The sequence below is a fragment of the Hyperolius riggenbachi genome, chromosome 1, assembly GCF_040937935.1.
Source record: "Hyperolius riggenbachi isolate aHypRig1 chromosome 1, aHypRig1.pri, whole genome shotgun sequence".
Classification (NCBI taxonomy): domain Eukaryota; kingdom Metazoa; phylum Chordata; class Amphibia; order Anura; family Hyperoliidae; genus Hyperolius; species Hyperolius riggenbachi.
Genome location: NC_090646.1, coordinates 651,946,166 through 651,963,272, shown reverse-complemented (window position 1 = coordinate 651,963,272; position 17,107 = coordinate 651,946,166). Strand labels below are relative to the sequence as shown.

Here is a 17,107-nt window from a genome sequence, read left to right as displayed (position 1 = left end):
GCTGCACTTGTGGTATAGGGGGCATGATGGCTGCACTTGTGGTATAGGGGGCATGATGGCTGCACTTGTGGTACAGGAGGCATGATGGCTGCACTTGTGGTACAGGAGGCATGATGGCTGCACTTGTGGTACAGGAGGCATGATGGCTGCACTTGTGGTACAGGAGGCATGATGGCTGCACTTGTGGTACAGGAGGCATGATGGCTGCACTTGTGGTATAGGGGGCATGATGGCTGCACTTGTGGTATAGGGGGCATGATGGCTGCACTTGTGGTATAGGGGGCATGATGGCTGCACTTGTGGTATAGGGGGCATGATGGCTGCACTTGTGGTACAGGAGGCATGTTTGCTGCACTTGTGGTACAGGAGGCATGATGGCTGCACTTGTGGTACAGGAGGCATGATGGCTGCACTTGTAGTATAGGGGGCATGATGGCTGCACTTGTGGTATAGGGGGCATGATGGCTGCACTTGTGGTACAGGAGGTATGATGGCTGCACTTGTGGTACAGGAGGCATGATGGCTGCACTTGTGGTACAGGAGGCATGATGGCTGCACTTGTGGTACAGGAGGCATGATGGCTGCACTTGTTACATGGTGACATGATAGCTGCACTTGTTACATGGGGGACATGATGGCTGCACTTGTTACATGGGGGACATGATGTCTGCACGTGCTGTATGAAGGACGTGATGGCTGCACTTGTTATGGGGGACATGATGGCTGCACTTAATAAATAGGGGTCATGATAGCTGACCTTGTATGGGGGACACAATGGCTGCACTTGTTTCATGGGGGACATGATGTCTGCATGTGCTGTATGAAGCATGTGATGGCTGCACTTGTTACACAGGGGTCATGATAACCCGTAGATTCCCTTTTCGTAGATGAGTATTGATGTTTTTTGTTAGCATCCGCCTCGGCTCCTCTTTAAGACGCCAAGCTTTCGGCACTTATTGGCTCCTGAGGTGTAGATCCTGACATGCATAGTCTCACCTTAATTGTGTCATCTGAAATTGGAGCAATCACTGCCAAACAAGGGTGGGGCCTCCAACAGCACTTATTATCAGTATGTAGTATCATTTTTTTTTACTTGTCTGCTCAGGCAGTTAAACAGCAATTCTCATCTTCAGTCCTGTAACTGGAAATATCACCATCTGCACAGCGAGCTTCTCGAACACCACAGAACGCAGGTTGTATAACAAGTCTGTATTTATTGGCACATAAAATACATCTGGCACAAAGTTGTGCTCACAGAAAGGAATATATACAAAGTTGGCGACCTTTATTACATTGTAGCCGGTTTGTCTCTCGCCTTGGAGAAAAAGGAACCATCAAATACAAAACCCCCCGTTGGGAAAGAGCTTGTTGCCCTAATATCATCATAATCCATTGTCCATTAAAGAAAAACTCCGCTCTTAGAAATAAAACCAACAAGCCATATTGTCATTTCCAAATGACTAAAAAATGACTTTTCCAAATCAGTTTGCAGCCAGCTATGGTTTTTTAAAATATTCACCTTCTTGTATCCTTCACAACAGTACACAGTTTAGGATAGGGGGTATAATGGAAATCTCCCTGCTCATTTAACTGACTGTCTGCTTTTCTCAGGAGTCTGCACAAAGCTATTGATCAACTTTCAGGCGTCCTTTTCCCCCTTTTTTACGCTTACCGTGGTGAGCATTTCACTTCTAGTAAAGATTGTTGAGAACTTAGAGAGCTGGGGTTATGGTGTTTGTCTTATGTCATCCCTGCCTGATCACTTGATTATAGCTGGCAGACTCCTCCACTTAGCACTTGCTTTTTAACAACTCTCTGGAAAAACTACCGATTGCCACGCCAAGCCATGAAAATTCCTGATCTGGAGAAGATTTTCTTTTCTCAATGAAATTGGTGTTTTACTTCAGGTGAATCAATTAAATGCCCTTAGTGTTATTGAGGTTATGCACATCCTTAAACTATCCAGAACTAACAAAAAGAAAAGTTAAGGGCCAATTCACACGGGTAGCATATGAAGCCTTGTATGTGTCACTGATGACATTTGGTCACAGCCAGGGGCATCATCCGAAATTTCTACGCCCCGTACTAGGCAAACCCTCACACCATTAGCCTCCCCCCCCCCCTTATTTAATCAGGTGCTAACTCTTTACTCACAACACTTATTTCATCAGGTGCTCACTTAGACCACTCCCCTCCCCTATAGAAACACTTATCAGGCTAGGGGCCATGAGGCACCGCCTCTGTTCAGGCCCCAGACTCTACATGGGCCCCATACACAGGGACGGATCAAGACCAAGTTGCGCCTGGGGCAAGGTCAGGTTTTGGCGCCTAAACTGCCATTCATTTTGCCGCCTTTTTAAGAATTTAACAAACTGCGCCTGGGGCAAGATACCCGCTTGCCCCCCCCCCCCCCCCCTCTAGATCCGTCCCTGCCCATACAGCAGTACTCCTTGTGCTGCCCTGTTGGTGGCCCTGGTCACAGCACTCCTAATAAGGTGAGGACACAACCTCAGGGTCGGTGGCAGATGCAGAATGGCTGCCTGAAGGTGACATGTGACATTCGGTAGATATACAGTATACATTGCCTGCAGTGTCCCACTAAGGCTGAATTTCCACTAGGTCTGTGTGCATTTTGTCCTGTATGGTGACAATACACAAATTCTCCAGAGCCATGCAACGTTCCTCAGTGGACAAACCCACGTTGTGTCCAGAAGGAAGCTGTTGTATATGGAATGAGCGGTATGCATTGGTGTGCAAAAAAAGGCGACTTTCGGACCTAGTAGTGATGATTGTATTTGGTGTAACAGAATACTTCCTATCAGGCCTGGACTTACATCACAGGAGCCTATAGGCGCAGATGTCCTGGCACACTAGACTTCATCCTCAATGGACCTACAAACCCCACCAAACCGCACCCCAAGTGTGCTGGTTTGCGCAGCTGTCACTTCTCCCTTGCTTACCTTGCCCGTCATAGGTAGCAACAGATCCTTCTTAGTATTAGGTAGCCACAGGTACCTTCAGTAACTAGTGGTGCCCCTGACTGACAGGAGATCTCATTAGTGTAATGCTGAGAGTCAGGTGAATAACCTCACTCCGCTTTGGATTCTGCATAGGGAAGGAGGCCCTTGGGGAAGGAAGTGGGCCGCCTTTCCATCAACAGGCGCCTGTAGGCACGTGCCTACGGTGCCTTCTGGTAAATCTGGCCCAGCTTCCAATCAACCAGGAAGTGTGAATTGAGGTCTTTGGCTCAATCCATTCTTTTCTGCTTGATTTTTTGGAGGATACTTCTCTGCTATGAGTTGCAGGAATAATCATTATACGCCCCTTTCCGCCCATGTGAATTAGCCCTTTAAATTCTGTCAGTCACCTGCTATGAAGCATATCCATGTATTAAACATTAATATTTATGGACTTAGGTTTATAGATTTATGTTTATAGCACTACCCAGCTAGGAAATAAACACTTTCTCGATCCTGGAAACTTCAAAAACAGAGTAAAAACCCCAAAGACAATACTGACTTATGTTGTAATGATTACGTTCTTGGATAGCGAAGTAGGTAACTTGGAATCTTTATAAAAATGGAATAGATTTTTTGTTTGTAAAAAAATGAACATACTAAACTAGGGTTGGAAATGGAAGCCCACCCAAAGGTGGACAGGGTTGTTATTTACAGTTGGGGTAGGGAAGACACGTCAGCACAGTGCGGGAAGACAATGGTACAAGACCAACAAGCTACTAAGATTACAGGACACATCTCTAAGGTCTAAAACGTGCAGAGGTCGCTCTCCGTCTTGTTCTTGGCCGTCCGCAGCCCTAGCGAGTGTTTACAGTCCCATATAGGCTGCTTTCAGTTAGATGGTGTCTTTGTGCTTGACGTTGGCCAGCTTGACATTTTCTTGTTCGGTAGACTGGGGTGCGGGTTCGATGTGACAGCCAATCATCAACTGGTAGACCAGTACTCCGGCAAAGGCTCCTAGTAGTGGTGACACGATAGGGACCCACCACCACTGACCACCAGCCCTGCAGAGAAGACAGAAATAAAAGTGACTTTTGTGTCCAGGTGGGGTGCAGTAAAAAAAATAGATAAGTAACACAATAAGAACTAGGTAGAAAGTAATGGAGCTGTGTGGAATGAAATCTGTAAATGACAAAAGTAAGTACCAACACCAACATTTTTTAAAGTACTTTTCTCCCATAGGTCTTCTGACTTTTCACCTGGATTGCCTTACGCAATATTTGCATACAGGAAAGTTTGTTCTGCTGCAACTGAAATCTCAGTTCTACTTCTACACCTTTGAAAAGGCCCAATCTGCGGTACAGTAGGTCAGTACAGTAGATCAGGAACTGACCAATGAAGGCATCATGGCCAAATCCCATCAGCACAAATGCTTTCCATGTGGCAGCAGAACAATTTTGTTTTGTTCCCCAAGTGAGTGCCCAGGAGGTATGAAGAGTACATGCAACCTTGTTTTTCATGGCCTCATGTCTTCTACAAAAAATTAATGCTAACTGGTACAAGGTAGGAAAATGGAATCTGACATCATAAAGGCTCTCTCGGTATTGGTTATTGTCATATTTCATCTTGAATTCACTTTGTAAGGAGTTCATTAAGAGGCCGAATCAAAACCATTGAATTGGAGCAAATCTTTTACAAAACAGATGCCTAGAATACCCGATTAGAATCTTGATCTTGACACCTGCTCCATTTTTTGCACCAGTTCTGCTCTAGTTTTCCTCACTGATTTTGATATTGTAAGATATGCCAACTGTCCAATAAGCTCAAGGGAAAAACAATGTACCAGAAAACTTCTGAGCCCCATCCGGCTAGAGCGGTGAACAGACGAGGTCCGAAGTCCCTGGCGGGGTTGACGGCATATCCAGAGTTGAAGCCCATGGACAATCCAATGACGAGGACGACAAAGCCAACTGTGAAAGCCTCCAGTCCACGGGGGATGGGGTTGTTGTAAGGGTCAACGATGGCCAAGACGCAAACCACCAGAGCGGCTGTACCGATAAACTGGAAACAAAATAGTAAACATAAGATGAGGCATTAGAAACAGTGCAGGAGGCTAATACAGGACTGCAGGTTCAATGCATGCAACTTATCTCATTATCTCCTCGTATCTGCCTTATTTCATCTTATGAATTATCACTCCTTACATTAAAGTTGAAAAATAAAGTTTTGTACACATGTATGAGGAGTGTTACCCACGCATGGGATTGGGACTCGACAGTTTAGGGCTGGGTGCTGTACAAACGTGTCACTAGCCTGCAGGCTGAGATAAGGGTCTGTTGCTCTGGAGGGGAGAGGAGGGATGATGTGTGGCACACAACCAAGTGAGAGGGATTAGAAAGACAGCAATGGCCTCTGCCTGCACTTGGACGAGATGATTTAGCAGTGTCAATCTCTTGTCAATGCATTAGGGCCGGTTTTTGCCAGAGAGCGGATGTATATGCACCCTTAGTGAAGTGAGATAATTTATGAGTTAAGTTATGTGTACCAGACCTCTATGTCCCCTGCTACAGTCAGGTTTTAAAACAGAACTTCAGGATGGCCTCAATTCACGGAGCATTATCAAACGTTTATCAAACACTTTATGAAACGTTTGATAATTTACCTCATGGGTAAAATCTCATTTTAAATTCACTAAGGTGTTATATATTTATCGAATGTTTTACCGATAAAACGTTCAACAAATATATAACAACTTAGTGAGATTTTACCCATGAGGTAAATTATCAAACGTTTGATAAAGTGTTTGATAAACGTTTGATAATGCTCCGTGAATTGAGGCCAGGATGTGCTGCAGAAAAGTTTCATCTTTCAATGCATCTTTCAATGCTGCATTGGGAGGACATTCCACTAGTGCCTACTTCAAAAAGAAATACAGCAAGATGGCCACTTCCAAGAAACCGGGGTGTGCAGCTCTGGCTAACTAGGTGACATGATGTCTTGCATGATGTAGAACATGCCGGAGATCAGGGCCAGTTCTAGACTTTTTGCCGCCTGAGGCAAACTTATGAGAAACCCCCCCCCCCCCCCCCAGCCCTCACCTGGTTCCCCCGATCTGTGCCCCCCCTCCAGCTATTAAGCGCAGCAGCGTAGTATAATCAGGCAGTGAGCAGGGATGACTTACCTCTTCCGCGTTCCAGCGAGCGTTCCACTCTCATCACTTCCTGCAATGCCGTCAACAGTGGGGGGCATTGCAGGAAGTGACAAGAGCGGAACGCGGAAGAGGTGAGTCATCCCCGCCCTCTGCCTGATCATGCTACGCTTCCGCGCTTAATAGCTGGAGGGGGAGCACAGATCGGGGGAACCAGATGAGGGAGTGGGGGTCCGACCCCCCTCCCCACCACTGTGCCCAATACCCACTTCCTGACCGCTACCACCTCCAGCTCAGCAGCCTCCACCCACCCACGGCCAGGCAGGTGCTGCCCCCCCCCCTGACTTTGCCGCCTGAAGAACCCGCCTCACCGTGCCTCATGGGCGGACCAGCCCTGCCGGAGATGAGTTGGTAAGTAAGTGGCGGATAGGGTTGGTTCGGGTTTGCTCCAAATTACTATTTGGCCTTTTTTCAGAAAAAAACTATTTTCTTTCACAGAGATGGTAGAAAAATATTTCTGTTGTCTTTAACCATAAACCAACCACCACTTTTGTACTGTAAATGTAATCCTAGTCGGGGCGTAACTCCAGAGGAGCAACCCCTGTGACCGCAGGGGGGCCCCAACTGCTACCTCATTCCCTTTGGTAAAGGGGTCCATCCTTCAGATCAGGTGTTTTTTGTGGCTACACTTGTTATGGGTGTGAAGATTACGATGCCAACACTTGTTTTATCACCCTTGTAAGATGGGCCTCAAGGTTGTGGAGGTCACTAGGGTTAGGCAAGGGAAGGGGTGTGAACACTGTGGGGGAGGGGGGCACCAAAGTTTTGCTGGGGGGGGCATGATTTGAAGTTATGCCGCTGACTCCTACCACTATAAGTCATAAAATTCCATTATGGAACTACTTGAAGAGAGGTTTCATGCCCAGATCTATGATGATAAATGATTTCATAGTAAACGTGCCATATAGGAAATGAAGGCCAGCTTTCATCACAAGAGCAATTAGTGGTGTACTCCTTGATAAAACAAATGGTGACCTTTCTCGTACAGTACTTATGTCCTCTTGAGCAATTCATGATGACGAAGGTTGTCTTAGCATTCATTGTGTCTACTGGTTGGTTCTGTTGGGATTGGAGAGTTTTTAATGGAAGTTTGTGTTCGTGAACAAAGAAGTCATTGAGGAAGCAGGAGGAAGAGGAGCACTGGGTCTGGCTCCAAGGCCAGCTATTCAAGGCATGTGAGGCAGGATATTCAGTGCAGAGTCTTGTGTGTCAAGGTCATTGGAGGTCATTTAGATAACACAGTAAAGGAAGACAGAAGTCTACCAAGGACAGTTATAAACAGGCCCCTCAAACCTGTTACTATCCTGTCAGCTGTATTTAGAACAAGAATTATTCGATTTTCAGAAGTCATAGTGTACTGCCTCTGACACAAGAGACCAGGGTTTGAATCTTGGCTCTAACTTTTCAGTAAGCTAGCATCTGCTCAGTAAGGAATGCTTGGCCAAGACTCCCTAACACTGCTCCTGCCTATTGAGCATGTCCTAGTGCAGGGGTCCCCAAACATTTTGAGTTGGGGGCCGGGTCAACATACATCAGACTGCTGGGGGGCCGGAGTATACATAAAATGATGTAGACGTCTTTGTGCACCAGACAGTGAAGCATACCCAGGTGACAACTTGCAGTCCAATTAGACAGCAGTGTCACCTGATGTGGAATTCGATTGGAAACGAACGAATTACTGCTTTCTGGCTTCATTCTATATGCAGACCACAGATATTTAAAGATGTAGCTGCCCGCATCTATAATACATTTTGTGTGTGGGGGGCCGGTAAAAAAGTCTCAGGGGGCCGCATTCAACCCACGGGCCTTAGTTTGAGGACCACTTTTCTAGTGGCTCTAGCTAAAGCGCTTTGAGTCCGCTAGGAGAAAATCACAATATAAATGTTATTTGTCATGACTTGTGCTGTACTTTGCACTGCGCTAAGGCCCGGTTCACACTTGCGGTGGCCCTCCGGAATCGCCGTGCCGGAGCCGCACCGCCTGCAGAACGGACGGAACGGACGCACGGCATAGCAATTAAAGCCTATGCGTCCGTTCACATGGGTCCGTTCTGCAGAACCGGAGCCGGACCGGATCCGGGCCGGATCCGGACTCCGGCCTCCGTTCCAACATGCGCTATTTTTTCATCCGGCCCCTCCGGCAGCCGTATCCGGGGCGGAGCCGGACTGCACCATCCGGCCAATACAAACCAATGGGAACCGGAGGCCGCACAACACACTGGCTGAGAAATCCGGATGTTCTACCCCACTTCCTATGCGGATTGTTGCGGCGATATTGGCTGGGGACACGTGGGCAAGCATTTTGGAGTGGAGCAGCACAGCTGGATCCGGATCCGGAGATGTTGGCAGCATGTCGCAGGTGGAGGTGAGTGCTAAACAGCAGAGGGCCTGATTCCACAGGTCCCCCTTCTGCTGACCTCCCAGACCCCAACATTTTATTTTTTTTTTACGTGACTTTGCCAAACGGATCCGGATCGCATCCTGATTACCACCTGATGCAACATGACCGGATCCAGAACCGTACGGTTCCGATCCGGTCCGGATCCGGTCAGGTCATCCGGTCCGTTTGGCAAACAACCGCTAATGTGAACCGGGCCTAACCTGGTCTTTATGTCCCGAGGGCAGGAAAATTAGCATTCTCCAAGACAGATTACTGTAAAAAATGTTTATCTCCCCCCTGCTTGCCACCTGGGGAGGGGATGTGAGGGCTGGGGCTCAGTGGAAACAGCAGTCAGGACACCCAGATGTCTAACAGGCCCTAAGCTAGCACCTAGGTTGCCTTGTTGGTGATCTGTCTTTGCCCCCTAAAAAAAAAAATCTATAAAAACCTAATTTTAACACTATCGTTGTCAGCTCCCAATTTTTTATCTTTTGTCCATAAACATTTTTTGAAACAGAAAAAAATGTAAACAATATGAGTTACAAATCTAATCTACAGGTGCAGCATGAGTGAGCTGGTAGAGAACCGGGGCAAACTGCCAAACATTGTATGGGTCTGAGTCATCACATGACCTATTTACTTTGGATCACACCCCAGCAATAAGATATCTGGAATGAATGCTCGTCCAAATCCGATTTAAAGACTAATCATGCTTTTAAACCTTATCAAAAAATGTTAAAAAAGCTTAGAGTACAAGTTCAGCCACAGCCCACAGATAACTTAAAACTTTTTTTTTAGTTTACATACTAAAAAAGGTAATGTCTTGTCATGACTTCCTTAGCGACCTCCTACTGTCTGATCACTTTTATTAATTGAGGGGGGGGGGGGTTGTTAGTAAATGAAAGGGGTACAACTTTCAAAGCCAGTCTAGAAAACAGCATTGCGCATACCCAATGTGCCTAGCTAAAACATCATTTCAATGGCAGAAGCCACTTGCACTGGCGATGAAATATCTCTCTACAGGACAAAACGCCTTATGTTTAAACCGAATGCCTTATTTTTGGATGCACTGTGACCTGGAAACTTTCCAAAAACTTCAGAAACTTTGTGTTGGGCGTTTAGAGCAGCTCGACATTTGGCTTTGCTTACCTGGTCAAAGAAACCGTTCATTAGCGTCAAGTGCTCACTGGGGAAGGTGGTGAAGATGCCGGCGGTTCCGTTGGGTCCGGTTACATAAAGCTGGTCGTTGGCAAAATACCAGAGAGCATCTACAATCACAAGAAAGAGAAGGCGATCAGCAAAATCATTATTAACCTGTACATTCTTATTCTTAATTTATTCTAATATAATATACATATTTGTGTAAGTATTATTATTATGATTTTCATATTCATCAAAGTCTTCCTGAATAACCAGCCCACGCTTCCCAGGAAGCCAAGAATCTCTAGACAATATAAGACAATTCTTCAGTGGCCTTCTTCTTGAGTAGCCTAATGACCAGGAGTCATTAAAGTGAACCCGAGGGATATGGAGGCTGCCATATTTATTTCCTCGTAAACAATGCCAGTTGCCTGAGTGTCTCATTCAAAACCCTGGAACAAGCATATGGCTAATCCAGTAAAACCTGAGTCAACTGAGTCACAGTACCTGATCTACTGCATGCTTGTTTAGGGTGTATGGCTAAAAGGGGTGTATATTAATTCGGCGCCGCTCAGTTCGACGCGGGGAGAGCTAAATGACGGCTCTCACCGCTGCCGCTAAACTCAGAGACGGCGTTAAATACTATTCCCCCTCTGAGTTGTCGCCACTCGGAGGGAGATGTAATTCGGGGTCTGGCAGCTGCATAGCATTGCTGCTATGGGGCGCCCAGTTTCGGCGCTCGGCTCTGAAAGCCGCGTGCTGAAATCAGCTGATTCGGGCTAAAAGTATTAGAGGTAGAGGATCAGGAGGACTGCCGGGCAACTAGTATTGTTTAAAGGAAATAAATATGGCAGCCTCCATATCCCTCTCACCTCGGGTTCACTTTAAGGACTTACAACTGTCACAGCATTATGGCGAGGAGGCAATCGAGTGTTTATGTGCTTCATATAGGCAGGGGCGCCGCGAGGCATAAAGCGAACCAAGCGGTCGCTTGGGGCCTCACAATCTTAGGGGCCTCGGCGGCTCCGTGACGTCGGCGTGACGTCACTTTTTCCCCGCAGCCCCGCCGGGCTGGCAGAGCAGAGCAGGGCTACAGGAAGATCGCCGCCGCCGAAGCCCTGCTCTGGAGACTATGTCTCCAGTACAGGGCTTCGGGTGGCCATCTTCCCGACCCGTAGCCCTGCATGAATCAGCGCGGGAGATTGGAGGAGGAAGCCAGGAAGGGAGCTCCGTGGGAACTGCGCGCCTGAGAAGCCGGCCGGGAGAGGAGACCAGGGAGAGAAGACTTCTGCCAGTGCCAGCCTGCGAGGTGAGTAAATTCTTTTCTTTTTGCAGCCGCAGCCCTAATTGCGAATTTGCGATTGATTTCTGCTGAACTGTGCCCTAATTGCATTTGATATCTGCTGAAAATGTGGCCCTAATTGCGATTGATTTCTGCTGAACTGTGCCCTAATTGCGTTTGATATCTGCTGAAAATGTGGCCCTAATTGCGATTGATTTCTGCTGAACTGTGCCCTAATTGCGTTTGATATCTGCTGAAAATGTGGCCCTAATTGCGATTGATTTCTGCTGAACTGTGCCCTAATTGCGTTTGATATCTGCTGAAAATGTGGCCCTAATTGCGATTGATTTCTGCTGAACTGTGCCCTAAATGCGTTTGATATCTGCTGAAAATGTGGCCCTAATTGCGATTGATTTCTGCTGAACTGTGCCCTAAATGCGTTTGATATCTGCTGAAAATGTGGCCCTAATTGCGATTGATTTCTGCTGAACTGTGCCCTAAATGCGTTTGATATCTGCTGAAAATGTGGCCCTAATTGCGATTGATTTCTGCTGAACTGTGCCCTAAATGCGTTTGATATCTGCTGAAAATGTGGCCCTAATTGCGATTGATTTCTGCTGAACTGTGCCCTAAATGCGTTTGATATCTGCTGAAAATGTGGCCCTAATTGCGATTGATTTCTGCTGAACTGTGCCCTAAATGCGTTTGATATCTGCTGAAAATGTGGCCCTAATTGCGATTGATTTCTGCTGAACTGTGCCCTAAATGCGTTTGATATCTGCTGAAAATGTGGCCCTAATTGCGATTGATTTCTGCTGAACTGTGCCCTAAATGCGTTTGATATCTGCTGAAAATGTGGCCCTAATTGCGATTGATTTCTGCTGAACTGTACCCTAAATGCGTTTGATATCTGCTGAAAATGTGGCCCTAATTGCGTTTGATTTCTGCTGAACTCTGCCCTAATTGCGTTTGATTTCTGCTGAAAATGTGCCCTAATTGCGTTTGATTTCGGCTGAAAATGTGCCCTAATTGCGTTTGATTTCTGCTGAAATGTGGCCCAAATTGCGTTTTTATTTTCTGGTGTCTGGGGTAACTGTTGCTGCATTTATTATTTAATGGTCATAGTTGGCTATATTTGCTGTGCTACGGTTAAGCTTCGCCCATACAATGTCATGGCCGCGCCAATCTTTCGGCGCGCTACGCGCGCCTCAATCACCCCAACATCCATTTTTTCCCCGCAAACAGCCCCGCCCCAATCCGCCCTCCTGCTCCACCCACATGTCATGGCCACGCCCACTTATGCGGGATAGCCACACCCATTTCGCCTCTTGCTACAGTCCGCTTGGGGCCACAAAAACCTTAGCTGCACCCCTGCATATAGGAGCTACAAATGCCCGTGAAGTTGACGAGTGCTGGTCAGAGGCGTAGCTAGGGTTTTCAGTGCCCGCGGACAAAGACAATTCTTGCACCCCCCTCTGGATAAAATGGGCATGTCACTACCTCAGAATGTGGTCATGGGTGAAGTCAAATGTACAAATGCTGTTTAGATAGCCAGATGTGCCACCTGCCCCCCTATAGATAGCCAAATGTGCCCCCTTCCCCTGTTCAAATAGCCAGATGTGCCACCCCTTTAAATAGCCAAATGTCCCACCTTTAGATAGCCAGATGTGTCCCCCTTACCCCTATAGATAGCCAGATGTGCCCTGCTTTTTGTGCTGCTGTTAACGCTTCTCTTCTTCTCTGCAGAGGGAGGGAGAGAAGCAGAGGCACTTCAGGCAGCTAGCGATCCGCCTCTCACACACGTGGGGTGTGGCTGCTGTGCTGAGCGCCCTCACAGTGCTGTGCCCGGGGCCGGGGACATAGGTACCCCCATGCCCGCCCCATAGCTACACCTCTGGTGCTGGTTCTGCAACATGTGCCACCGTAATGCAAAGATATTGTGGCCCCCCTGTGGCTGCAGGGTGTACTGCCCAACAGTTACCCCTCTGTCCATGTAAATACAGCCTAAGTAACATATGTCATGAGAAAGATCTTCCCCCATCATAACTATGATAGACTATTTTTGTCTGCCACAATACGGCAGCGTCCGTCTGTTCTTTGTAACTGAAAATTGTGGTTTGAGACAAGCAGTGAGAATTATCTCACCTCCCCTCCGAACCCCCCCCCTAGCTTCCTGTGTTGGATCGCATCTGAACTCTCTGCAATCTAACCATCAGAGACGTTTATTAATGAAGTGTGAGTTTCCTCTGCCTGAAAAACACAGAATTCTAAGCTTCAGACAGAATGTGAATGATGGACACTTACACAACACATGAAGTAAGAGTTATACGGAGGCTGCTATATTTATTTCCTTTTCAAAAATACCAGTTGCCTGGCATCCTGCTGATCTATTTGGCTGCAGAAGTGTCTGAATCACACCCGGAACAAGCATGCAGCTAATCCTGTCAGATCTGACAATAATGTCAGAAACACCTGATCTACTGTACATATGCTTGTTCAGGGTGTATGGCTAAATGTATTAGAGGCAGAGAATCAGCAGGATAGCCAGGCAACTGGTATTGCTTAAAAGTAAATAAATATGGCAGCCTCCATATCCCTCTTGCTTCAGTTGTCCTTTAAAGGGAACCTAAACTGAGAAGGATATGGATTCTTCCTTTTAAAATAATACCAGTTGCCTGACTCTACTGCTGTTCCTGTGTCTCTAATGCTTTCAGCCACAGCCCCTCAACAAACATGCGGATCAGGTGCTCTGACTGACGTTAGACTGGATTAGCTGCATGCTTGTTTCGGGTCTGTGATTCAGCCACTACTGCAGCCAAAATCATCAGCAGGACTGCCAGGCAACTGGTATTGCTTAGAAGGAAACATCCATATCGCTCTCAGTTAAGGTTCCCTTTAAACAAGTAATGGCCTTATTATCTCATCTGTCCTCACAAAGTAAAAGTCCAGCATTATGGGCTGAAGTAAGTTGTCTCCTAGGAGATCATTTTTCAGCATCTGTTTAAAATTACTTTTCAGCACTCTGCCAAATTATTCTGATTATTTTCTTGTTTGCTGGGGGCTAAAAATACATTTATGACAATTTAAAAAACATTTTTCTTTTGAATTTTTAAAATAAATTTTCTAAAAAATTACAAAGTCTTTTTGAAAAATTCTTGGTATTTTTTTTACTTATTCCCACTATGCTCCTTAACATGTGTCGCAATTTTGGTGAAAACAGCCATTATGTGGGCTTTGCTATTCACCGCTTAAGTTGGCACAAAATGACGCGAAAATTACACGAAAATGTATGCGAAATTACAAATGGAGTACATTAATTAGCAGATTACGACTGTCACTATAGATTAGTCAAATAGGTTGCAGCCGTCCTCGCCGCAACTCCACTCCCAGCCGGTGGCCCAGGGTCCTCCCCGGTGTAGATGCCGACCTTTACAGGTCGGCCTCTACTGTGCCTGTGCGAGCGCTGCTGTCAATCACGCTGATGTCATCTGGAGTGTACTGTGCAGACGCAGTAGTTCTGTGCCTGCGCAGAATACTCCAGATTTTGTCAGCTCAGCCGAGAGCCGCTCTCGCGCAGGTACTGTAGACGCGCATCGGCATCTACACTGGCGGAGGGGACTCCGGGCCACCGGCTGGAAGCGAAGCTGCGGTGAGGGCACAGGATGTCTGCATGGGGCTGGAGGAAGCCCTGGGCAAGTAAATAATTTTTTGTTTTTATCAAGCTCGGATCTGTCCTTCTGTCGGACTCCAAGTGAGGAAGTATTTATTGGAGGTTTTGGTGTGACCTGCTCTACAAGGTTCACATCTAATTGGGACAAAAACACAAGAGTCCTCGGAATAGTGTGTGACATCTCCCGTGCTGCGCCCAGGTATTGTCATCTCTTCCTGCAATTTCCCTGTCAGTATGTGTTAATGTTCCAGGCAGTATTTCCATCACACCACCCCTGGGCGTCTCCCCTCCTGTTCAGCAGCCGCAAATGACAGGCTTATATGGGAAAATCTCAATAAGCCACTTATTAGCGCTTTACACCCGGGGAGTCCATAAATTCATCTTCCTGGAGTCGTGAGACGGAGAGATCGCTCATAAAACTGCCTCGCTTGGATCATGAACTCTATAAAGGGATGTAAAAGGAAATATACTGGTTGTAGAAAAAACAACTATTAACGAGGGTTTAAATCCCTACAAAGTATTACAAAGACAGCTGAGCAAGACAGACGGGAAATATTGGACTTCACACAGGCTGTAAACCCAACTCCATTTAAAGCAGACCTGAACTCAGAACTTCCTCTCTGCTCTAAAAGATAAGCCACATCATAATAACATTTGAAGAAAAAAACATTTCTTTGTTACAGCTGATACAAATCCTGCAATAAGTCTGCAGTGTGTCTACTTCCTGCTTTTATGGAAGCAGACATATTGTTAACATTCTGTGTTTACAAATGAGCTGCCCTGCCAAGGACTGATTATATTCCTGAGCTGACACAGCTGAGAGATCAAATGACAACTTGTGATTAGTCACAGATGAGGCGAAATTAGAGAGGCTAACGGTGCATTTTTCTATACTTTTCTTTGGTCCTGTGCAAGAGTTCAGGTCCACTTTAATTAAACCTTTTTAACTTTAGGCACAGAAACACACACTGCCAACGTCTGTCACCCGAAATGATCATTAGTGATGGTTTTGGGCAGAGGTTTTAGAGTAAGCACTGAGCAGTGTGCTCTGCTTTATGGTGAGGGGGAGGACACACGAGAGTCATAGGGAGGCAAAAACTCCCCTGCCAGTTCCTGCAGGAGCAACAGTCATCACCCACAATATGTTCAGATGGATCACTACAGGTACAGCAGCAAATCTCAGTGAGTCTCTGTATAGCACCAACTCTTAGTGAGTGACTGTACAGCACCAAATCTCAGTGAGTCTCTGTACAGCACCAAATCTCAGTGAGTCTCTGTACAGCACCAAATCTCAGTGAGTCTCTGTACAGCACCAAATCTCAGTGAGTCTCTGTACAGCACCAAATCTCAGTGAGCCTCTGTACAACACCACATCTCAGTGAGTCTCTGTATAGCACCACATCTCAGTGAGCCTCTGTACAGCACCAAATCTCAGTGAGTCTCTGTATAGCACCAAATCTCAGTTAGTCTCTGTACAGCACCAAATCTCAGTGAGTCTCTGTACAGCACCAAATCTCAGTGAGTCTCTGTACAGCACCAAATCTCAGTGAGTCTCTGTACAGCACCAAATCTCAGTGAGTCTCTGTCTAGCACCAAATCTCAGTGAGTCTCTGTCTAGCAACAACTCTCAGTGAGTCTCTGTACAGCACCAAATCTCAGTGAGCCTCTGTACAGCAGCAACTCTTAGTTAGCCTCTGTACAGCACCACATCTGAGTGGGTCTCTGTACAGCACTAACTCTGTGTAGCACCAACTCTTAGTGAGTCTCTGTATAGCACCAACTCTCAGTGAGTCTTTGTACAGCACCAAATCTCAGTGAGTCACTGTACAGCACCAAATCTCAGTGAGTCTTTGTACAACACCAAATCTCAATGAGTCTTTGTACAGCACTACATCTCAGTGAGTATCTGTACACCACCAGATCTCAGTGAGCCTCTGTACAGCACCAAATCTCAGTGAGTCTATGTACAGCACCAAATCTCAGTGAGTCTCTGTACAGCACCAAATCTCAGTGAGTCTCTGTACAGCACCAAATCTCAGTGAATCTCTGTACAGCACCAAATCTCAGTGAGTCTCTCTACAGCACCAAATCTCAGTGAGCCTCTGTATAGCACCAACTCTCAGTGAGTCTCTGTACAGCACCAAATCTCAGTGAGTCTCTGTATAGCACCAAATCTCAGTGAGTCTCTGTACAGCACCAAATCTCAGTGAGTCTCTGTACAGCACCAAATCTCAGTGAGTCTCTGTACAGCACCAAATCTCAGTGAGTCTCTGTACAGCACCAAATCTCAGTGAGTCTCTGTATAGCACCAAATCTCAGTGAGTCTCTGTACAGCACCAAATCTCAGTGAGTCTCTGTACAGCACCAAATCTCAGTGAGTCTCTCTACAGCACCAAATCTCAGTGAGCCTCTGTATAGCACCAACTCTCAGTGAGTCTCTGTACAGCACCAAATCTCAGTGAGTCTCTGTA

At 46.5% G+C, this 17,107-nt stretch overlaps 1 protein-coding gene and 1 long non-coding RNA gene across 2 annotated transcripts in view; one reads left to right on the top strand and one right to left on the bottom strand.

Annotated features, from left to right (window-relative positions):
• Positions 1-1,146: 1,146 nt before the first annotated feature.
• On the top strand, positions 1,147-5,196 carry LOC137531836 (uncharacterized). Its single transcript, XR_011023784.1, has 2 exons — positions 1,147-1,193; positions 4,200-5,196. It is a non-coding gene; the product is annotated as an uncharacterized lncRNA (long non-coding RNA).
• Positions 1,195-17,107, bottom strand: part of AQP3 (aquaporin 3 (Gill blood group)) — a 53,082-nt gene continuing 37,169 nt past the window's right edge. Inside the window, exons 4-6 of the mRNA XM_068251787.1 lie at positions 9,694-9,812; positions 4,801-5,018; positions 1,195-4,021 (exon numbers count right to left, since the gene is read on the bottom strand). Coding sequence (XP_068107888.1) covers positions 3,853-4,021; positions 4,801-5,018; positions 9,694-9,812 — 506 coding nt within the window. The 3' untranslated portion in view covers positions 1,195-3,852. The remainder of the gene's footprint in view (positions 4,022-4,800; positions 5,019-9,693; positions 9,813-17,107) is intronic.